The sequence below is a fragment of the Rhipicephalus microplus genome, chromosome 4 (genome assembly GCF_043290135.1).
Source record: "Rhipicephalus microplus isolate Deutch F79 chromosome 4, USDA_Rmic, whole genome shotgun sequence".
NCBI classification, from domain to species: Eukaryota; Metazoa; Arthropoda; class Arachnida; order Ixodida; family Ixodidae; genus Rhipicephalus; species Rhipicephalus microplus.
Genome location: NC_134703.1, coordinates 87,735,179 through 87,759,699, shown reverse-complemented (window position 1 = coordinate 87,759,699; position 24,521 = coordinate 87,735,179). Strand labels below are relative to the sequence as shown.

At 47.9% G+C, this 24,521-nt stretch overlaps 1 protein-coding gene across 1 annotated transcript; it reads left to right on the top strand.

Moving 5' to 3' along the window:
* The first annotated feature begins 562 nt into the window (after nucleotides 1–562).
* LOC119172781 (beta-mannosidase) lies at nucleotides 563–23,995 on the top strand. Its single transcript, XM_075893113.1, has 8 exons — nucleotides 563–662; nucleotides 760–908; nucleotides 3,431–3,778; nucleotides 16,439–16,641; nucleotides 18,927–18,997; nucleotides 20,656–20,798; nucleotides 21,767–21,943; nucleotides 23,909–23,995. Exons 1-8 carry the CDS (start codon nucleotides 563–565, stop codon nucleotides 23,993–23,995), a joined length of 1,278 nt encoding a protein of 425 aa, XP_075749228.1.
* The last annotated feature ends 526 nt before the right edge of the window (nucleotides 23,996–24,521 follow it).

Sequence of the window (24,521 nt, the reverse complement as noted above, 5' to 3'; positions counted from 1 at the left end):
AGCCGGCACAGCCTGTCTGGAAGAAAGAGAAAGACGACGTTGGTGGCTGGTTGTTTATGAACTGTCGCCATCTTGTTCGCCGAGCACAGTGCCTCGTATTTAATTTATTAAATAAGTTACCCGTAACATTATGAAGGACGATTATGAAAAAGTGAGCCCCGATTTTATACTTTCCACAACCACCGAAATTCAGAATAAAGCCTACACCACGGTTTAACAAAACTTGTTATGCGTTGAGATGGTACATATAGATATTTGGAACATCAATGCAAACAAAAATGGACATTGAGATGTAATGCTTTAATTTCGGCGCCTTAATGTTCTCAACAGCCTACGGGGCTTTTCTGATTTCGCAAGAAAATAAACTAGCCGGGCCTCTATTTGCTTTCATGAAATATTGGTATTCGAAGTTCGTGTGTTATTAAGGTGAGGTTTAATTAGCCGATTAATATTGGTGAAATAATTTACTTTTGACTCAAAATCTATAGTGCGTCTTGTGCGTGCTCTTTTTTTAGCGATTCAAGTTCGAGCCACTGTTCCTGGTGGCATATACACGGACCTAATGAGTAGTGGAATAATTAGTGAACCGTACTACGGTTTCAACGACGTGAACTACGAGTGGGTCGCCCTGGAAGACTGGACGTTCTACAGATCGTTCATAGGTATGACCCACGCAGTTCTCGCTCAAATTGAACGCATTGGAGCTGATGTAGAAGATACCCAACGAATATATTTTCTGCACGATCTTCTTGCACGCAGCTCCGAAAGACCTTCTAGGACAGCGAGAGATAATTCTCGTTGCTCATGGGATCGACACTGCGTGTGAGATTGTAGTAAATGGCATTCACTTGCTCAGCGCCAGCAACATGTTCGTCAGGTACGAAATCGACGTGAAGTCCCTCCTCAAGGTAAGCTGTGCATGAAGATAGTTTACCTGCTTTCATACACTTTGCCGGTACTGTTTAGTTCGCAATTGCGGCTTAACGTGAATGCTGAAGTTAGTGGCTGCAATTTGCAACAACGAAATACACTAAACATTACACGATATATAAGACGAAAACTGCCGAAACGGTTCGCTTCCTGGGCTGTTTATCACGGTGATGTGGCGGTGTTAATTCTACTCTCTTCACTGTGACAATAGTTCGAAATTCCTTGACAAAAAGTGACGCAGCAGTACAATATACTCTACGAACATCTATTCAGCGTGTGCTGCCTATTTTTAGTTTACAGTCTTCATTTTATGTAAAAGATATATTCAGAAAAACCGAGTACAATTTGCTCAGAACATTGAGCAACTAAATGGCTATCTTAATCAATTGGTTATTGACAAATTGAGCAAAACTTAGCGTTTAGGCACCTTGACGTTATCTATACTACCCCCTACTCCTCTACATTAAGTCCAAGTCATGTCACCCAAAAAGGCCAACGTTCCTGGTGGGAACTGTCACTTCTTTGTAAATGCAAATGCCCACAGTACTGATGACCCTCGTTTTGAATTTACCACTTGCGAAAATAACATAACTTCAAGAAATAAAAGCAATGATATGATAGCTCTCTAAGTGAAGTCCAACTGTATGTACCAAATACATCAGTAGTGACACGCCAAATCAAAGCAGCTGGCTATCAAGTTAGACATTATTTATGACTGCTCCATATTGTCCCCAATGCGGATGCTACGAGTGAATGCAGTTTGCTTATTTTCGTCGGAATCATGACTAAATCCTCCCTCTAAGTTTTCCTTTACCCTAATGAGGCCACTCTACTCAGTTTTCACTATTGCTAGGGCTGCAAATTAACGCTCACACCTTATGTTGGGTCATTTCACAAACAGTTAGCACTGATTCCATATTTTTTATATGACCTTCTTATTTCTCTGTCCAATTGCGTATGCCTTATCATGATAGCGCTCTCAAGTGCTATAGAAGATTCGTCGCCAACAATGGCCTCCGAATATCGGTCAGCGTCACCCTTGTGGCGATCCTCATCCATGACTTCGACAGCTGAGGCTAGGAAGTAATAAAAAAAAAGAAAGTGAAATGAATGCTATTCGAAAGGCGATAGGATGTGTATGCCAACTAAACGAGAAAGCTTTCTCATCCGTCCACCAGTTCCTCTGTCGCCTAGGATGAATCACTATAAAAAATAAAGGTATAAAACAAAATTGGCTTTCTTTGTGGTGCTGGGTTTTTTTAATCTAACTTTAGAAAAAAACAATAGAGTATCGTGCTCCGAAAGCAGATATCATACCAACATGGCTGCACAACCACACTCTTAAAGGGTGGGGGAGTATACATTTCAACACATCAATGCACATGAATGCTTCTTATAAGTGGTACAAAATGAATATAACGACAACATTTTCCTGAAGGGCACTGTTGAAACATTTCGTTATGGTAGAATAAATAAATGTCCTCTATATACAAATATAGGACTGCATGTAAAACTGACATGGAGTGCTCCCGTGAAAAATTTCTACTTTGCTCAAACGGAATCCCAAACACTCGTTTCGGTAATTGCACGATACGTCTTCAATTTCGGCCTTTCGAGCTGCTGATTAACGTTAGCAAGAAGATGAATAGCGCTGTGCTGATGCCGTCCCAAAACAAGCTTCCGGCTAAACCCGTACCAACATAGTTTAGGACAATACCTTCGCTCACACATCACTTAAACAACTCCCAGAGAAGATTATAAGTGCTTTTTTTCTTTCTCTGCACTTTGTAACATTACTGACGGCTCAGACAAATGACGACATCCAGCTTCAAAGGAAAAGCTGCACAAAAAACCAATGCAGAGTGTAAAAAAACACAGACTCAGCGTCTGCTTAGCATAAGCAGCTTAGTTAAGGCCTACCATCTGCACCGCCTATGGCCGACGCTGAACCCGTCGCCTGGCTGCCTGTGGTGCGTGCACGAACGGGCCGATATGGTGCATATACTTTGGCAATGCGCAATAGATGAAGATGGGCCACGAGAAAGGATGACGTCAACTGAAGGGCCCTCCGAAATGGGGTGCCTTGCTGAGCGATGGCAAGCTGCCCTTCTCAGCGAGGCCTTCGAAGACGAGGTGTGGGCCGTCCAGCGGGCCAGGGCCGTCGCTGAGGACCTAGGGAGATGTTCCTCGAATGATGTGCCTCTGGCAGCCTAGCCCCGGGCACAGCAACAACCGTTGGACAAATAAAGTTCATTCAACTCAACTAAACATTGAGGCGTTTGCATATTGAGTGGGGAAGAAACGTAACTGAACAGCAATTATTTTGACCTCCTTCTGGTGCTGTGGACCGCCAGGTGGCGCCGAGGAGTGCACACGCATTCACATCGGCTCCGTCAATCATCGTACCTAGCAGCGGTTAAAATAATGTGACTACCAGTGAAACTACGGCAATTGTGCAGGAAGACGTCAGGTACACGCTGACACCACCTTTTTGGACAAGCGATCCCGGTTTCCTCTGGGAAGTGAAGACCTTCGGCAGAGCATGCCAACCCGCCACGCTAAGCCTCGCGGCGAAGCGGAACGCGGAGTCCTGGCAGCCAGCTCTCGGCCGACGCGTTGCGCTGCATCTGCCCGAACCCCAACGGACAACGACCCGGAACTAGCCCAGGCACTTATGGACATGGATGACCAAGACACCGAAACCCAAGTGAGCTCTGCGGTGGACGCCAACGAAGATTTCCTTTCACCTGACGAGGTGCTACAAGGAGAATCTACTAGCGACGCCGAGAACAAGGAAAAAGACTCTGCGGAGGAACGCGACGACGAAGCCAAGAATGGTCAGTGGCAGGTAGCTAAGTCATTGCGACAGCGAAAACGCATCAGAAAACAAGAACGCGCCGCGAAAGATGACAGCGTTGCTCGAGGCGAAACTGAGAGCAACAGCTCCGGCGCTAGAACGCTTGCAGAAGAGAAACACGGAAAAGCATCTGTAAGGGGCCGGCGACGAACGCGCGCAGCGCCGCTGCCCAAAAACGATATGAAGATTATTATGCGGCCCAGACCAGGGTTAGTTGTGAAGGAACTGAAAGCATACCAGGTTGCGCGAGCGATAGAACTTGCGAGCGGTGACCCGGAGGCCTGTAACAGCCACAAATTTCTGCTTCGCCTTCGCAACGGATCAAACATAATTATTGCAAGCACTCCGTACGAAGATGTAGCAGAAAGGATCTTGAAGATAAAGACACTGGAGCTCAATGGCACCAACTATCCCGTGAACACCTACATATCCACTCCTGCTGGATACCTGAAAGGAGTGGTACACGGATTAGAACGCGAAACGCCAGAAGCTGAACTCCTGAGCCATCTCCGAGTGCGCACTCAAGGAGTGACAATTGTTCAAGCCCGCATGCTCGGACAGTCACAAACTGCAGTGATCACGTTTGATGGACCAATACTGCCGCGCTTCGTGTATTATTACGGTGGCGAAATGCCGTGCGTGCCTTATCAACCCACACGGCAGTACTGTAAACTCTGCAAGAGCCAGGGACATAGGACGGATGTTTGTCCCACACCAATGACAAAGGCGTGCAGTAACTGTCGCCTAAGAGACCCACCTGAGGACCACACTTGCGATCCGGAATGTGCCCTGTGCGGCGGACGCCATCCCACGGCGGCATCGGAGTGCACCAAGAAACTCAAACGCGTCCCTCAAAAGGGCCGGTCGCTGCTGTCGCACCAACACAGCACACCAAAAACCACTGGCATACTCAAGAGACGCTGGTTCAGCACGGACCGCGAGGACTCTGCACCGCCAAGCAGGGCCCGTTCCAGTTCCCGATCCAGGTCCGGCTCTCGAGACTGCTCCAACTCCAGGAATGGTGGCCACAAGCAGGCCCAAGCAAAGCAACAGCACAAGGGCAAGAAGGCGCAGAAAAAGGAAGAGAAGAACCAGGTGAGCTGGGCAGCAAAATCCTCCCAACACTCACACCAAACACCACAACTCACGCGCTTAGAACGTGAGTTAGAGATAATGCGGGTGAGAATAGGTGACCTAGAACGCGAAAATAGGGAACTAAAAAAGCAACAAACGCAGCACCCGCAACAAAACTCTATACCCACCCAGAGTGGCCAGAAATCGCAGACGCAACCGAATGCAGGAGGTGACTCAATGATTACGTCGTCGATGCTGAAAGAAACATTAAAGGAAGTTATACCGACAGTGATAGAGCAAGTAATGATACATGTAGATAGAAAGCTCGAGATTCTGGACAAGAAAATCCAGGCACAACACGTCGAATTCACGAAAGCCTTGCGAAAGCATGCCACAGGCATCAACATCAGAGAAAAAGCTGAGAAAATTTACAACAGGCCCGGATTGTCGGCCATGAACCAGGAGACGCATAATGGCTAATCATCAAACGCAGCGGTCAGAAAAGTGCGAAATATGGCAGTGGAACTGCCGTGGTTTCCGGCGGAAAAGAGGGCAACTGTTGCAGCTGGTGGCGTCGCAACAAAAGCCACCTGCTGTCATAGCAGTCCAGGAAGCCGGAACACAACCAAAATTACGGGGCTACGAAACTTATAGTACCAGGGACGCAGAATGGAAAGTTGCTACATTAGTCGATAACTCAATTACAGCAATATGTCATCAGCCCATTGAAGAGGCGGATATCCCGCATATCATAACAGAAATAATCTACAAAGGAAGCCATGGAAAGAGCGCCTTCATACTTAATATCTATAGTCCCCCAAGACAAAAGAGAGCAACGTTCGACAAGCTCTTTCAAGAGACAGCAAAACTGGCGAAAGGGAATCCATTAATCATAGTTGGGGATTTTAATGCCAGGCATGCAAGCTGGGGATATAAGATGCAAGACACCAAAGGCAAGAATATCGCAAGACAAATAGAGAAACTGGAAATGACTCTGTTAACTGACCCTGCAATACCAACGAGGATAGGCAACAGCATATCCATGGACACAAGTCCGGACTTGACGATAGTACAAAACTGCTACAGCGTGGACTGGTACAACACCCTTGAAAACCTGGGCAGTGATCATTACATACTAAGCACCACAATCCGCACCGGCCGAATCCGCAAACACATCGGCACAGCCAAAATTACAGACTGGCACGCATATAGAAAAGCGCTAAAAGCGCACGTGACCGCCATAGACGACTTGGACGAGTGGTGCAAAGTAATTCGAAATGAAAAGCAAATGTACACCAAAACTGTCGCCAGAACAGATGATACCCCTGAAGTAGACGCTCACCTTCTCCACCTGTGGGAAGCAAGAAGAAACCTCACTAAAAGATGGAAAAGGCAAAAGCGAAATAAGAAACTCAAAGCGAAAATTGAAGAAATAACGCAGCAAGCCGAACAGTACGCTAATCAACTCGCGACAGCCAACTGGGAACAATTTTGCGATTCACTAAATGGAACCCTAGGAACAGCAAAGACATGGAATATCCTAAGAGCCATGATTGACCCTCTGAAAACTAAACGCGAAGGACAAAAATCTCTAGAAAGATTATTGCACACATATCCAGGCACAAGAGATGACCTGCTTCAAGACATCTATATTAAGTGTTTCGGCGCCCGAGCCATCACAGCCCCTTACCAGGCTAAATACACTGGGCTCCCAAACTCAGAACTGGATGCACCTTTCACGCATGCCGAGGTCAGAGCGGCAATCGTCAGCATGAAACGCAACACAGCGCCTGGGGTGGACCAAATCACCAACGCCATGATTCGCAACATGAATGACGAAGCCATAACAGCGCTTCTAAACTTCATTAACAAACACTGGGTGAATGGCACTATACCACAACAATGGAAGCATGCTGTAATCATTATGATACCCAAACCAGGAAAGAAATTGGCAGTAGAAAACCTCAGGCCGATCTCTCTTACCTCGTGCTTAGGCAAAGTGTTTGAGAGATTAATAAATGCCAGACTTCAACGGCACCTTGAACAAAATAACTTGTTGCCAAACACCATGTTTGGTTTCCGCTCGAACCTTTCGACACAGGACATCCTTCTGCTTTTAAAGGAGGAAGTACTAACAAATGTTCCAAAAGCAGGAGAAAACATTGTCATGGCCATTGACATAAAAGGCGCTTTTGACAACGTAAGCCATAAGGCCATATTAGATGGGCTAGCAGCGACAAACTGCGGTCAAAGGACGTACAAATATGTACAGAACTTCCTTACTAAAAGAACCGCTGTTATCAGATTAGGAGAACACGAATCCAATGTCTTCCACCCACCGAGCAAAGGCACACCACAAGGCGCTGTGATCTCGCCTACGCTTTTCAACATAGCCATGATTGGTCTAGCCAAAAAACTGGAAGGTATTCCCGACATCCGACACTCCTTCTATGCGGATGACATCACTGTATGGACAACCAAGGGTAGCTTGGCGGAAAAAGAAGAGCGGCTTCAACTGGCAGCTAAAACTATCGAAGATTACACTAAAGAAAGGGGGCTTCAGTGCTCAGCAGACAAATCGGAACTCATTCGGTTCTCCAAGAGTAAAAAACAAAGGACAGACCCGAGCCTCCGCCTTGAGGTCAAGCTAGACGGCAATATTATACCAGAGAAAACAACTGTTCGGATCTTAGGGATGTGGTTACAGTCCAATCAACGATGTCTCCACACACTGAATATGCTTAAACGAACAGTTCAACAAATTGTTCGTATGATAGTTCGAATAACGAACAATCGTGCTGGACTGAAAGAACAAGACGTGCTTCGTTTGGTAAAGAGCTTAGTCATCAGCAGATTAACATACTCGCTACCCTACCACAACATGAATAGAGAGGAGAAAGAAAAAGCAGACAAAATAATAAGGATGGCGTATAAAGCAGCTCTGCGACTACCACAAAGCACTTCAACTGCGAAGCTATTAGCGCTCGGACATCACAATACATTTGATGAGTTGGCTGAGGCACAAGTAACCACCCAGATTAACCGCCTGCTACAGACGACAACCGGCAGAAAACTTCTTCAGAGGATCGGCCTCGGCGAACAAGTACAGGCACGTGGAAGAGCTAAGGAATTGTCGTGCTCAGTCAGAGCCTGGTACAAAATATGCCCCCTACCGAAGAACATGGACCCAGTTTTACATGCTGGAAGACGTAAAGCAAGAGCCGCTTACATAGATAAACAGACAAAATATCTGAATACGGCGAGATTTACTGACGCTGCACCATATCAGGTAAATGCAAAGAACATGGTGGCCGTGGTCACAGACCGAAAAGGAAACGTCACAAGTTGTGCCTCCATAGCCCAAGCCTCTATCACAGAAGCGGAAGAGATAGCGATTGCGCTGGCAATCAAGGAGGGCAGGGAGCGAAAAACCCCAATGACAATAATCACAGACTCGAAGGCTGCATGTAGAAATTACGAAAAAGGTAGAATATGTATGAAGGCCTTCCAAATTCTAACCAAAGCTCACAAGGACCTCCCAATTGAATACACCCAAACCATTATCTGGGCGCCGGGGCACGAGGGCGTCACCGGGAACCAGTTTGCGGATGAGGCGGCTCGAGGCTTCACAGATTACCGAGCTTCCTTGCACACTGCAATAGAGGATCCAACGCCCCTAGACCCTAACTTTGGTGCAATTCTTCAGTATTACAGGGACAATAGAAAAGTGTATCCAGCACCGCATAAGAAACTTACAGCAATGGAATCGGTGGCATTACGCAGAATCCAAACAAACACATACAAGAACTTACACAGGCTGCATGTATTCTACCCCACAGCATACAAAGATATATGTCCGTGGTGTGGGGCCACACCAACTCTGTTTCACATCACGTGGGAGTGTACGCATCACAATGAAGAACACCACAACATGAACAACACAGAGGAACAATGGGAGGCGCTGCTGTCCAGCTCGGCCATTGTTGATCAGCGCTGGCTGGTCCAACGGGTAGAGATGATGGCTAGGGCCAGCGGAGCCCTGGAATAGGGGCCCGACCATTTGGAATGCTCCGCGTTATGCGCAAATAAAGTTTTCTCTCTCTCTCTCTCTCTCTCTGGGGCTGTGAATAACGGAACATGTAGTTTTCTATGAGAAACAAAACGCAGAAGCAGAGGTGTTTGCCTGCCCGTGATAAACGTGGTGAAACGCGAAGGCACTTATGCCTAGTTCACACTGAAACATCCGGGCGCTTCGCGAAGTGATCGGACGCGACGCTCATCGGCTCCGTCGATTTTCGGCTGGAACCGTGCTCTTTTCAATGTGGCTGCTCTAAAACTTGTGTGACTGCATCTGCCAAGTCATCAAGAATCTGGAGACACCGATCTTACCCAGGTACGCCCAATTTTCGGCCACTTCGAGCAACTTTGCATCACAACGTAGCGAACGAGCTAAGCCTCACGGCGGCGGCTCCGCCGCTGCTGGATGCGGAGACGCCGCTCGGTCAACTCCTCAACATGGCGCTGCCTGAACAACGTGGCTACGACCCTACGACTCTGTCGTGGTCGTATATCCCGACAAATCCATCAGACGACGGCCCATCCACCATTTCGTCGGAGCAAGCTGACATTTTTCAACTCGTCGAGGGTCGGCGTCGCCGCCGAAGAAACGCGGAAGGAGCGTCTGCACTGAAAACTCCTCTCAACAATTCAGCCACTGGAGACGCTCGCGCTCCATCTCCTAAAGCTCCACAAAAGACTTCACCAGTCTCCAAGTGGACGCCGAAACCAACGGTCAGGATGAATCCTGGCGACTACGTGATCGTGCTCAAGCCACGCATCACAGTAGCCCTCAAGGCAGCGTTTCAACAAGGTGAGCTCGGCGCTGCCATTTCCCAACTCATCGGAAGGCAGCACATGAATGACATCAATAACATCACCATTTCTCCCAATTGGGAGCAAAACATCATCATCTGTGGCACGCAGAATAACGAGGTGGTTCAGAAACTGCTGTCGAACTTTCAAATCAACACCAGCAAAGGACCGCTGCCGCTTCGCGGTCACCTCAAGCTCACCGGTGATGTGTGTCGCGGCGTGATTTCTGTGCACAACCTCGAAACCAGTGCGTCTCTGAAACGTAGTGTGCAGTGGCGTGGCGGTGAACTAGTCTATGCGCGCAAGCTGGGGAACTCCAACGTAGCTGTGTTGACTTTCGCGGGAAGGAACGTTCCGCGTTTCGTCCACTATAACGCAGAACTGACTCCCGTCAGGGAGTACAAGAAGACAGTGCCAGCGTGCTACCGCTGTGGTGCACTGGGGCACCGGGCGGATATCTGTCCCAACCCGGTCACCGAAAGATGCAGCCTTTGTGGCCAAAACGTGGGCGCTGGTCCTGAGGGGATGGCCCCCCACGAATGCAACCCAACGTGCATAGTTTGCGGGGGTCCGCACCTCACCAGCTCCCGCGAATGCACTGAAAAATTCATCAGGCTTCAGCAACCAGGGTCCAGGACATCGGGGACACCAACAAAACCAAAGCGCCGGTCAACTGGCAAAGCGCCAATTCCTGGCAAAGCAGCAACGGCAACGCTACCACCTGGCGCGGCGGAATCTCCAGCTTTCGGCGCTCCATCTGGCAACGCTGCACGCAACCAACCCAAGGTAGGCAGTTGGGTGGAGGTCGCCTCCTCTCCCTCCTCTCTCTCCTCTCCACCTTCTTCTGCCACAAGCACTACCGAAACACAAAAACTCAGGCATGAGCTCACCCTTTTGCGATCTCAGAATGAAAAACTAGCCAGCGAACTTGACTCGCTCAGAACCAACCTCACTACTCAGCCCTCGTTGAGCGGCGAAGAGGAAAATATAACAGACAGGGAGATTCCTACTACTGTAGAGAGTCGCGTCGCGGACCTGGAGACCCAGGTGAATGCAATAGAAACACAATTGGCCGACCTCCCCAAAATTATCCACCACAACATCGCGCGTCATATGAAGACTGTCATCGCACAGGTGACACAAACAGTAACTCACATTATCCAAAAGTGGATACAAGACAATCCACGCGTCCTCAAGCGTGTAGGGCCAATTAGGGACGTTAATCGCCCCTCAAAATTTAACAGAGTGACTCCAGATGAGTCGGACTTTTCTGAAGACTCCAGTACGTCAGCACAGGGTGCTAGTGAACTGAGTAATCTTAACAACACAACCCCACCCTCTATCTCCGAACATGGCCTCCAACCCTAGGTCGCGAGCCAGAGCAACTCAGCCGTTGTTACTAACACAGTGGAACTGCAGAGGTCTCAAGAACCACAAGAAGCGGGCTCATTTCCGCCTCTATCTTGAGACCTTTGAGTTCCTCGTTGCCGTGGTTGCCCTTCAGGAACCCGGCACGGACGTCAAACTCACAAATTACACTGCATTTCAACACAACCCGGAGACATGTATACTTGTTCACAAGCAATATACTGCCCAGGAAGTCACACTCCCCACAACACCGCCTTTCCCATACACGATGGTGTCGGTGCTGCCTGTAAGGCGATCTGACCCACCTGTTCATATTTTAAACATTTACTGTCCCCCAAAGCTTAAGAACTTCACGTTCAGCGCAACTTTCACACAAGCTATGCAGGTGGCAGGACGGGACCCCCTCCTGATCGTCGGCGACTTCAATGGCCCAAGCAGGTTATGGGGTTACCCACGAGAAGACACGCGTGGAAGGAAGCTTGCGGAACTTCTTTCTACACTTGGACTCACCCTCCACACTGATCCCGCCAGCCCAACACGTGTAGGCAACTCTGTTCAACGAGATACTTGCCCAGACCTCACAATTACACGCAACATACGCCATGCCGACTGGCTGAACACACAGGACACTCTCGGTAGTGATCATTGTGTATTAAACACAACCGTGTACATGCGTCCCTTAAAACGCCCACTTACACAAGCTCGTATCCCAGACTGGACAACTTTCCGCACCACTCTACCTATTGTAGACCCTCTCCAGTCGGGATACGACACCTGGTCTAAATCACTGACGTCTACACTGAAACAACACGAACAGCTGATACAGCTCACGGAAACTCAAACGGACGTGGACAACCACCTCCTCCATCTTTGGCAGGCCCGCCGCAGCCTCACCAAACGATGGAAAAAACAGAAACATAACAGACGCCTCAAGAAACGCATCCTAGAACTCACGGAGCAAGCTGCGGAATATGCTGCTCAGCTAGCCGACACTAACTGGGTGGACAGGTGCAACACGGCTGCACGCCAGATGTCTGGTCGCAACACGTGGCGCCTGTTTCGCGCTCTCATCGATCCAACACAAACACGCACGGAAACTCAACGTCACTTACATAAGGTCATGCACAACTTTACAGGAACGACAACACAGCTGGCAAACACGCTCAGGGACCGATACCTGTGCACCACCAAGGACCCCCGGACGGCCGCATACTCCTACGCAGGCAAAAAGAACACGCAGTTGGACACCCCGTTCCAGCTCCACGACCTCCAGGCGGCCTTACGCAAGATGAAGCGTGGCACTGCACCAGGGCGTGACCAGGTTACGGTCAAACTGTTGGCCAATCTTCCCGACGCAGCCTACGCCACGCTCCTCAAATACATCAATAGCATTTGGGACGGAGAAACTCCTCTCCCTCTTGAATGGAAATCAGCTCTCGTGACCTTCATCCCGAAGGCAGGTAAACCTATTGACGTGGAGAACCTTCGCCCCATCTCCCTCACGTCTTGTGTCGGCAAGCTGATGGAAACGATGGTGTGCGACAGACTTTCCGAGTTTCTAGAAACACAGCACACTTTTGCGGACACCATGTTTGGATTCCGCCCTCAGAAGTCAGCCCAGGATATACTTCTACAGCTCCACCATGACATATTAGATCCTGTTGAATGCCCCCACAATGACAAGGTAGTCCTGGCCTTGGATCTTAAAGGGGCATTCGACAACGTGAAGCATGAGGTAATCCTTGACCACCTCAGTCAGACCAACTGTGGTTATAAAACATTCAATTATGTTAGACAGTTTCTTACAGACCGTCAAGCCTACATACGCATACAAGATGAGGAACATGGGCCTTACGTCATCGGCTCGAGGGGAACTCCTCAAGGTGCGGTCCTCTCTCCCCTCCTATTTAATATAGCCATGCTTCATCTTCCCCCCAAATTGGCTTCTTTACCAGGGATACATCACGCTCTTTACGCGGATGATATCACGATCTGGGCCACGCAAGGTAACCTTGGTCACATCGAGTCATGCCTGCAAGCAGCAGCGACTGTAGTCGACGACTACGCAACCTACTGCGGACTCCAGTGTGCCCCGGCTAAGTCAGAATTTGTGCACGTACGTCCCTCCCCTCAGGACACAACTCAGCTCCATATCAGTCTTCCCTCGGGACCGATCCGTGAGGCCAAGGAGATCCGCGTCCTTGGCCTCTTCATACACCACCAACGCAAGGCCGACACCACAATAGCCAAACTTCGCACGGTGGGAGACCAGGTGGGCCGTATGGTCCGCCGGGTCTCCAACAAGCGGGGCGGATTACGAAGCAGGGATGCAATGCGGCTTGCCCATGCTTTCGTAACGAGTAGAATACTCTACTCGACTCCCTACTTGCACCTACGCAAACACGAGGATGATCAACTCGAGGTCATCCACCGTAAAGTTATCAAGCGGGCTCTCGACCTCCCTGTCACCACGTCCAACCAGAGACTTCTGGCCCTAGGCGTGGTGAATACCTACCGGGAACTTCGAGAAGCCCACCTCGTTAACCAATACACGCGCCTTGCACAGACCCATTCCGGTCGCCGCCTCTTGGACCGAATACACATCAAACACGATTACTATATGGAGGAAAGGGTGAGAGTGCCAGAACCTTGGAGACGCGCCCTCCGGGTCCGACCCCTTCCACGCAACATGTCCAAAGAAAACCACAGTGGTCGCCGCCAGGCGCGCGCGGAAGCGTTGCAGCGACACTTTGGTCAAGAGGAACACGTGTGCTACGTGGACGTTGCCGGCCCGCACCATGGGAGGTGGTATACTGCCGCAGTCATACACAACGCAAACACCGTAAACGGGCTCACTTTCAAAGCCTACAGCGCAACACACGCGGAGGAGATTGCCATCGCTCTGGCTCTCACCTATCCCTCTTCTAAACATATCATCACCGACTCACGAGGGGCCTGTCGGAACTATCAGCTAGGGTGGGCTTCACCGCTTGCTCAGCGCATACTGGAACCTAGCTGCCGATACGTTAATCCAACTCCACGAAATCTGGTTTGGGCACCCGGTCACCAAGGACTCAGGGGTAACGAACAGGCCGATCAGGCCGCCCGCGCACTCTCTTCCCGGGCTATCTCCCTGTCTTTGGAAGCCTACTCGCAATCAGACAATTCGGCCCTTTCATTCAAAGATATTACCAATTACTACAAGGAGGAGCACCGGCGCTATCCAGACCCTTGTAAGGGACTGCATCGCGCTGACGAGCGCCTCCTCTTAAAACTGTTTACCAATACTGTACTGTGCCCGGCGGTGCTAAAACATTTCAATTCATCCTTTGATGGCACGTGCCAGTTCTGTGGTGAGGTGGCTGACACCTTTCACATCGTCTGGGCGTGCCAGTCTAATCCATCTATCCCCCCCAACCCCAATCCCACGAGAGAGGACTGGGAGGCGGCCCTGCTCGGCTGTCAAGACCTGAAGGCCCAAGAGGCTCTGGTTCAACGGGCGCGGGCGGCGTTGCTTGCCAATGGAGCCCCGGAATAGGGGTTCCACCTAGTGCTGTGAGGGTAGGAGGCCAATAAGGCCCCAACCCAATCACCTCTCTGTAACCATTTAATGGTTATTAAATGTTTTCACCACCACCACCTGAAACATCCGCTTTCTACAGCGACCGAAATTTCCCTGCCGCCGAAACGCAGCGTCGTTCGCACTGGACGCGCCCCGCGCCGCCGAATATGCCATCTGCTACGGGGCGAACGCGGGATGGATGCGCTGTCACCCGTTTGTTGTCGCAGCTCGCAAACGCTACTACGCAACCGGTGGTGTATACTTCGACGATTCTCGTACGCAAGAAGCAAAACTCCCAAGCATTTCCCCGAGGGTGAACATGGTTAAGTGCGAATGCACGGGGTGATGCTATGAGGGGTATTTATTAATTCGCACTATTATATTTATTAATCCCACTATGGTGCCTTTATGGTGTAATGGTTCCTGGGAATCGCAATTTGATCACACGGGGGAGTTTACGTTAACTCACTGGCGAATGCCAACGGATTTTAACTTTACTCCCCCTCATAGCATCACCCCGTGCATTCGCACTTGACCATGTTCACCCTCGGGGAAATGCTTGGGAGTTTTATTACTGATGATGATGATTCAAGTCTAATTAATGAATTTAAGTGTTGTTTGTCATGAAGCATTTGTACACAGATACATTATATACGAAGTATCATTTATTTACACTTCACGATTTTCGTACGATGCATTAAATGCACACATCGCGAGCGCGTCACACACACACACACACAAACTACAATACAGATTAGCACCTATTCGTGTTATCGTTGTAGCTCACGGTTAGTACCAGCGCTTTGTAATCCGAGAAATGTACGGTGAGCGGATCCGGCAAGACGGAGCGGACCGTACAGTTCCTACTGAACGCCAAGTCTATGAAGCCACCGTTGATCGTGGTCGGAAACTCGAGAGACAGACACGTCATCGAGTAATTGTTCAGCATGTGGTCAACCAACCAGCCATTGTCCTTTCGAACGTCCACGTTAAAGTCACCCACCACCACAATCGGAACCGAGGGACGCGTGCGCACAGACTCACTCTCCATTGCCGCATCCATCTGCTCCAAGACGTCATCTCTCGAGCTGCAGCGAGCGAGGAGAGCGGAGGAGCGAGCGAATGGGGAGGGGGACGCGCGCAGTGGCGTTAAAGATATAAGGCGCGTTACTGACAGCGATATCAGCGTCGCGTCCTTGGCTTATTCGGTAGAGCGTCGCGCTGCGGCCCGCCAAGTCCTCTTTCTTTTAAAGATAGAGAGAAGACTTCGGACGCCGCCGACGGCGGTGGATGGTTTGGGGTCGCTTATAAAGTGTATTCACACTTAAAAAAAGACAGTACTGCTTACTTTGCTGGCAAGTGGCTGTCTTGTAATGCACGAAGAGCAGAAAAACCACCGACGCCAGCGGCGTTGGTGGGTTCGTTTTGCCCTGCAAGACCGCAGCAAGCTCGGTCACCTCTTTCATGAAATACGGAGGCGAAGTAGGCACAGAGTAGGTTAAACTCCCGTTGGTTTCAACATTCAGTTACGTGCACTGCGGCATAACAAGTGAGTAGGGTTTGGCCGCCATTTTTCAAAATTCCTTGACTAGCGCTCTTATTGGCCCGCGGTGACCGATTCGGCGGCAGACGCCGCAAAAATCGGTCCAAGAGCGATTGGCGCGGAGAGGGCCCTTTCGGCGGATCTCGCCGCCACCGAAGCAGATTTGGAGCACTTTCGGCGGCCGGAATGCTCAGTGTGAACGCGGCCTTACGCGGTACCTTGTGCTTTCCAGAGGAAGAACACCATTTCTGTGCGTTGCGAGTCGCCAGTAAAGTATGCGAAACGGATGCACGATTCCCGGCGGGACGCCCACCCGGTGTATCCTCTTTGCCCACCGGCGGTGCAGAAGGGACACTGCCACGTCAACTGGATCCGCAAGATGCCGTGCTCCTTCAGCTGGGACTGGGCGCCTTCCTTCCCATCTACGGGCATTTGGTAACCACATTCTTAGCCCCGCGCTGCAATATAGTGGTGCGGTCTTAGCGTGTAAAGAGCAGCATGCTGCACACTCTAAAAAAAATAGTCATTTGAATCTTTTCTGAGCCTTATCCCTTGCCACGAGTATGACTCTCTTCAAGAAGGTGCGTTTGCTCTAATGTCAATCGCACGACTCCCAAAAGGGTGTATAATGAACCCCAAAGTAGAGTTAGCGGGCTTATTCAAAGGAAGTCATGTATGTGGCAAGGCGGAATTCTAAAAAAAAAATAGTCACTGGACTTTTTTTAGTGCACTTGCTGTTTCAAATGACGTCAAAGTTCCACAGAAAAAAATATATTTTTTTACGTGAATGAGCGCAAGCACCATACAGTTGCCAGGAGACTCGCTGACTTATATCAGCCCAGTTTCGCCAGCATTAGCCAATAGAGATAGCGAAGAACGAGACTATTGCATTAATGAGAAAAAAAAAAGAAAACACGCTTCAGTGTTCGTATTTTATCAAATGCAGCCCGTGCACAGTTTAATCAGACAGGCAATTAAGCCAAGAAAAAAGGAAAAACTTTCCCTGGTCTAATTGTCTCTTCCATTCATTTAGTCGTGTCTAACATAGATAAACGAGTTCCTCGCGAAAAAAAAAACAAGACCTTTCGTTCATTCGTGTGGACTCGGGCACTTTCACTTTGCGGGCACTGTTGCCTTTTTAGAGAAATTCAATGCCATGGTTTTATTGATCACTTGCGCCCAATTTTTCTTCTTTTATACACCAGACTAAGCTTTCCGGCGATGCTGTCATGTAGGACAAGTATCAGGGAGTGGTGCACATAGTCTGTAACTCAACAGTCTTTCCTTTTGTGTCACTGTCCTTGTTCTTTCCTTGTTCATTTCAATGTGGTAACGTTCATAATTTTGCGTTGTCGCATATTCCGGGACAATGTTCGTTTAGGAAAAAAAAACTTTCTTAAACTCAACGGCAAGGTCACGGCTTCAGTAGTTATAAAGCCCTTCACTTCAATGCACGCTAGAACCGCTCAGCATTGTGCTAGGGTCACAGGTTGTAGAATTATTGTTTCGTGTAACAAAGCGCAGCTCGCCTCTTGATGTTTTTTTTTCAGTGGATGCAAAATTAAAAAGAAACGAGCTACCACTGTTGGCAAAACCGTCTTCTGTGAATGTAACGTCTCATAAGCTTGTGCACATTGTTTGCGTCTTGTCATACCTGTGAGTACGCGACACGTCCGCAACGTCCTGGTCGACCCATTATGAAGAATAATGATGATTCAAAAGTTGTTAACTTTGTAGTAACATAGCCAGGGGGATACACACCATGCCCGTGATTCCCCACCCCCCGCAATTTTTTCCCATGGTATACAGAGCGGGAAATGAACATTTGCTCCACGGTCTCCTTTCAGATCAAGAAAACGTGCCCTCACCCCCTCTAAAAAAAATTCTGGCTACGCCCCTGTAATCTTGCACCTGAACACCATGTTAGGCTTTCCAAACAGTGTTCGTGCAGTGCAATAGCGCGTTACCGGGCTACCACAATCAAACGCATAAAAGCAGCTTCTTATAACAAGATATTTTGAGTCAGTTCCAGAAAATATTTCTTAAAATAACGAGGAATGCTCATAACGAATGGTTAAAAAGTCACAGCATATCCACGGAGTGAATAATGGGTGGGGCGAAGCATCTATTCGTTCATCCGTTCTTCCGTCTGTCTGTCCATTCATGCTTCCGTCCATCTGTCCGTGCTTGCGTCCATGCTTGCGTCCGTCTGTCCGTCGTGTTTGCGTCCGTCCGTCCATGCTTTCGTCCATCCATCTGTCTGTGTTTCCATCGGTCCATCCATCCGTGCTTCCATCCATTCGTCCGTTCATGATTCCATCCGCCCATGTGTCCATCCGTGCTTCCGTACGTTCGCGCATGCTTCCATTCATCTGTCTGTCCATGCGTCTGTCCTTCCGACCATGCATCCATCCGTGCTTCCATACGTTCAGACATGCTTCCATTCATCTATCTGCGCGTCCGTCCGTCCCTGTGCCCGTCCTTCTGAATCTCCATGCTTTCGTCCATTCACCTGTCTGTCTGTCCGTCTGTCCATCCGTCTGTCTTTGTTTATTCGTCCATCTGTATGTCTGTGTCTATCCGTTCGTCCGTCTCGTCTGTCTGTCAGTACGTCTATTCGTCTGTCTGTATGTATGTCCGTTCATCCACCCGTCCGTCCATCCGTCCAACTATTTTGATGCTTACAGTGTAATATGAATATTCCTTTTTTCTCTCGTCAGGAAGCCTATTCGGCTCGAAGGGAGCAATGGCATCATCATCCGTGATGTCTTGGTGGCAACGATTCCTCAGAGTAAGTATAGTCTTAATCTTACTCCACATGAGATTTGATTAACATTGGAAACGACATGGTATGCGATGAATAAAATATAAACGCGGCGAACGTCTCCTTTATGCTGTTAGCCCCTCGTTGATTTACAGGCTTTTATCACACCAGTGAACATTTAAAACAGTGATTGATATTTGTTGTTCGTAGAGAACGGTGGCCTCACGCTTAGAGAAAAGAAGCAAATAAGCGAAGTACCACGTGGCAAAGAAGGATAGTACGCGCTACCAGCTTATAATGCAGCAGGTCTACTCAAATGCAATGCACGCTCTCCGATTGACGTAAAATGCGCATCGCATATCAGTGTAAAGCCAGCAACATGCAACTTCTGGGCTCCTTTCAGAGAAAGCGAATGGCGCCGACAGTTGGATTCTCAGCGTTACTCTTTGCTACAGGTCTTCTAGTACCAAACCACGTAATGGAACAGTCTGGATCACATTAGAGGATGCTTTTCTGGGAATGGAATCTGTTACCTTTGAGTCATCGGTGCAACCAAATAGCAAGCTCGAGCTTCTTGTTCCATTGTCAGAAGTAAGCTCTTTAATATCTTGTATTTTGCCTTTTAGTTAGATCGTAAGAAGCAGTGCTCATTTTCATAGCCAGTTGGTCGTGTTTTCTAACGTGCCAAAAAGAGACTACATTTGTTTGTTTGTTTGTTTTTTTCGTTCTGTAGCCATTTTCTTATGAGCCATTATTCCAGAGTTCTCGTATATTTATAACATTTTGTATATAAAGCAAGAAAGACCTCTAGAAGCTTACTCAATCAAAAATATATCACAAATATTTCTGTAAAGCTCCGTACTTTGGCTCATCTTGGTTTTGTTTTATGCTAATGGACAAAGGCATGTACATATCACAGAAGGCGTTAAAGATATACTTTCTCTTTGCTTTATTCGTACTTCAACTGGAAGATCTTGGTACTTTTTTATCAAACGTAGGGCATCACCGTTCATCGATGGTGGCCAGTCGGTTATGGTCAGCAGACTTTGTACACGCTCCAGATATCAGCTTCCGTGGATGACGATTTGTTCGAGAAGACTGCCCGTATTGGATTTCGAACGGTTCAGCTGAACGAAGACGTGATCCGTAAGTTGCTGTTTGGAAACTGTAGGAGATACATGCCACGTGAACTCTCTTGCTATGGGACTTGCTAAAGCATGAACGCTGCTTATAGACAAAGCACCTGTGACTGTCGTGAAGGTATTCTCACGGGGTCGTGACGTCTACAAAGACTGCATTTGGTGTGTCCAAGTTGAAACTCTTTATTTGGCCGAATTCGTGGCCGGGAAACCAAATTCTAAGTTTCAGCGAGCATTGCACACTATGCACTGACACACTGATATCAGCGAACAGAGCGTCGGCCTTTGATAATTCGATGAACACTAACTGAGTTTGTTCCAGAACAAACTCAGCTGTTCGAGTTTACGCGATGAAGCCGAACACATCCTAAAATAATCTAGACAGCTCTCAGACATTGCGGCGCGGATTGCTTAAGGCAGTATCAACAGGCTCAATTTGCCCGCCACATAGAACATAAAAAGGAGCGCGCGTAGAAATATATAAGGGTGCATTGGCAGGTTAGCATGGAGCTTGCTTCTTTCGCGCTCGGTTGCATTGCGTTGCAGAGGACTTCGACGATGGGACTGCTTTCTACTTTGTGGTTAACGACATTCCCGTATACGCCAAAGGTAGCAACTGGGTGCCACCTGATATCTTTCCCGAAAGAATCGCGAACGACTACGTCAAGGAGTTGCTGCTCTCTGTCAAGGTAACCTTGGAGATTTGGTAAAAGCTGAATTACCCGCCTGAACGAAGGGTTCGTAAAAGGTATAATATGCTATATGTATATTGTCCGTAGGTTTCTAATAACTATCATTGCCTTTGCCAAATAAATGATGGAAACGCGTACGGATGTGATAGTGGCGAGATGTACAACGCGGAAATGACACCAGCAACTAAATGAAGGGCTGCACGACCGCGAGTCACCCCTTTGCTTTCTTTTGTCAATTTTGTTGTAGTGCGCAGTACATGCCCAATGGTGCCTGCATACATTTGTAAACTAGGTATAACGAAGCGAACGGAGATGTTCATAGTGAAAAAGAAAAAAAAAAGAAGTCAGTTTCACCGCAAGGGCGAAGCAGGGAGTGCGACAGCGAGAAATTAGATTGTCACACGAAGAACGACAATCAGTTTGATGGTCGTAGCGTGCCCCACCACGGTGGTATAGTGACTGAGGTACTCGGCTGCTGACCCGCAGGTTGAAAGTTCTAATCCCGGCTGCGGTGGCTGCATTTTCGATGCAGACGAAAATGTTCTAGGCCCATGTGCTCAGATTTAGGTGCACGTCAAAGAACCCCGGGCGGTCGAAATTTTCGGAGCCTTTCACACACGGCATCTTTCATAATCATGTGGTGGTTTTGGGATGTTAAACTTCACATATCAATCAACTGCATGATCCTTGACAATGCTCTGTCTCATAAGCAAGTTGTTACCGAGCTGTCTATTGCACGTGGCAACCTCACCTAATCTATCTGCTTGTAAACTCAGAGGTGAAAGAATCTGTCATAGTGATCTCGCTGTGCTGTTGTCAAGTAGTGTTCTCACATGGCCCTGCTGGGTCTGTTTTAAATGTTGAATATGCGTCACTTCATCGAACTGGAATGCATTTATTGCACTTAATAGGAAAGCAACACGCAATAAACAGGAAAAGTTCGTGGCAACGCCAATATTTCGCAGGAGGCGAACATGAACATGCTTCGTGTGTGGGCCGGTGGCGTATACGAAACGGACTACTTCTACAGCCTTGCCGACGAACTCGGAATCCTCATCTGGCAAGACTTTATGTTTTCTGCCAGCCTCTATCCGGCGGATCAGCCTTTTTTACAAAGCGTCGCCACCGAAGTTCAGCAACAGGTGATCATCATATATATAACGTACATGAAATAGATGACGTGGTTTCTGGTTTGGAAAGAAATCGACATGCCGGAATGAGCGCCTTTCATAAGATAAGGCTGTGATGAAATTATTTGGAGTGTTTTTAGTGGGGAATTTTTCTTCCTATCTTCATTGGTTGGGCAGAATGTAGTGTGCCATTTCAGAAACCTTGTTCCGATGTTCAGATCGCAGAAAGTACAGATCACAGAATTACGGTGTGGGCTTGACCTCTATCTAGTTTGAACTGTACCTTTCGTGCACAGGAATGTTTCGCTTGAAACAATGTTGAGGACTACTGTTTTCGCGGGAGACTACCTGTGTTGTAACGAGAGCGGTCAAATGCAGCTTGTCTTATTTCTATTGGTGTCGCCAACCTTACACATGCGTAACTTCCGATATACCAAGCAGATATTACCAAAATAAAGAGTGAGTGCAACTCGAAGAACTATTTCACAAACAAAAAAAAAGGAACCGCATGGGCTATGGCAATTTCCACGGTGCAGACTGATCGTATTTCAAGGCACGCGATGACCAATTGGCAATGAACAACGACGAGCACAATTTAGGCACGGAAAGCTTTGTGCATTCTATCGAATAAGTGGAGATTGACATTTTTAGGGGTTAACTGGTTCCCTCTGGTGGAATCAGATCATTATATAAGTGAAGAAACGCTTGAAAATTTTGTTTGGTTGTTGAATTGACTAATCCTGCTTTATGAAATCAACATGAAGAATTCAGTATGCCGATGCAACGTTTCTTGATGAGTGTATGAACTGCTATTTTATAGAAAATCGTATATTTTTGAGCTTTCAATCTTGAATCTTGTTGGCTACACGTCAATTCATGAGTGTAGTTGACAAAAAGTACTGTGTGTGTGCGTGTGCGTGTGTGAGTGTGTGTGTGTGTGTGTGTGTGTGTGTGTGTGTGTGTGTGTGTGTGTGTGTGTGTGTGTGTGTGTGTGTGTGTGTGTGTGTGTGTGTGTGTGTGTGTGTGTGTGTGTGTGTGTGTGTGTGTGTGTGTGCGCACGCGCGCGCTGACAGGAGCGCGAGGTTTGAAATCCGTAGTGGCTTGAACAATATACACATGACGTGTGATCATGTGTATGCAGAGCAGACTGGCAGTTGTATCAACATGGGGCTAAGGGAGCATATGACGAGTCTGAAAGGTCGCCATAATACGCATTTGTACTGTTTTGCAATGAGTACGCACGTTCACCTTGTTTTATCAACACTACCTTAAATTATAGGCATCAAAACCGAACTTCAAGAGAAATTATGAAAGCCTATCACACTGACAAGCTGAAAGAAAACTCTGCTAGCCACCCATCGATTGCCTCGATTGAGAAAGAAATTTCGCTTTTGTCGGCTGTTCAGTGAACTTGTGACTATAGGTTTTGTCATGTGCGCAATTCAAATGTCTTTTGTGAGCTAATCATGCAGATCTGAGGGTTATTAAGTGAATGTTTTCAAAAAATAAACCAGTTGTTAGATGGCAAACAGAAATGCCCATTTTTGTATCTTTTCCGCGCCTCCATGCACATACGCAAATATTTCAAGATAGATGTGTTCCAACTAGGCCGAATCGTAATTTTGCTTGAATAGAGGCCTCCGCTGCCCTTTGCATGGAGACACACGAAAGCATAGGCAACGAACAAAAGCAAAACCGTGAATAGAAAGCGCGGATACCATTAGAAAATTAGGCCATTTTTGTTTAATGTCTGATTTAATCAGAAAGCTTAAGGGCCCCCCTTCTCTCACCTTAGAATTTACGTGTTAGCCTACTTTTCAAGTGTTGAACCAACTGTGCACTGTGACACTGATATCAAGTCACTAGAAGAATCTTTTGGAGCGTATTAGTCATATCTTACATTGATTTAGAACCATTATTTCGTCTATACGTATCCTACAAAAAAAGGACACAAAAAGAAACGTTTCTTCTTCTCAGGTTCGACGCCTTCAATATCACCCTTCTCTTGTTGTTTGGGCGGGTAACAACGAAAATGAAGATGCCCTTGCTTCCGGTTGGTGGTAAGCACTGTCGCTTAAACTCATTAAAAAAAGTGACAGCTTCAACTACATTTACTATTACGATGAATGTATTGAACTGGATACTCAGCGTGCTTGGTAGATGTGGAGTTCAAAATGAACTATCCTCTAATGCTACAGACAAAAGAGTTTTTCTGCCATAAGGACTGAATGAGCCTTCAATTTTCAGCAATAAACTTGGTAAGAATTCAATGTCACTTGCGACAGTGATTTAATGTTTATAGTGCTCAGTTGTGGTCCCAAAGGTGACGGGCTCGATCCTGACCACTGCGGTCACACTTTGATGGAGGCAAAGTGATAACGGCCGTGTACTTTGCTATATGCGAACACGTTAAACGACGCCACATGGTCGAAAATTCTGGAGCCCTCAACTACAGCGTGCTTGATAATCATGTCGCTGTTTAGGCAAGTCACACCCCGCGTATTGCAAGCCTTTAAAGGGCCAGTCAACAGGCTCCGACTTTTTTTCACGCCCTTCAAACAAGTTCGCACATCTTTCCTACGCGTGACCA

Bases quoted from the DNA above. Each gene is read 5' to 3' on its own strand.
- LOC119172781 (XM_075893113.1), top strand. From the start codon at position 563: ATGAGTAGTGGAATAATTAGTGAACCGTACTACGGTTTCAACGACGTG. The intron at 20,799-21,766 runs GTAACCTTGGAG...AATATTTCGCAG, and splicing joins AGTTGCTGCTCTCTGTCAAG to GAGGCGAACATGAACATGCT. The intron at 21,944-23,908 runs GTGATCATCATA...TCTTCTTCTCAG, and splicing joins CCACCGAAGTTCAGCAACAG to GTTCGACGCCTTCAATATCA.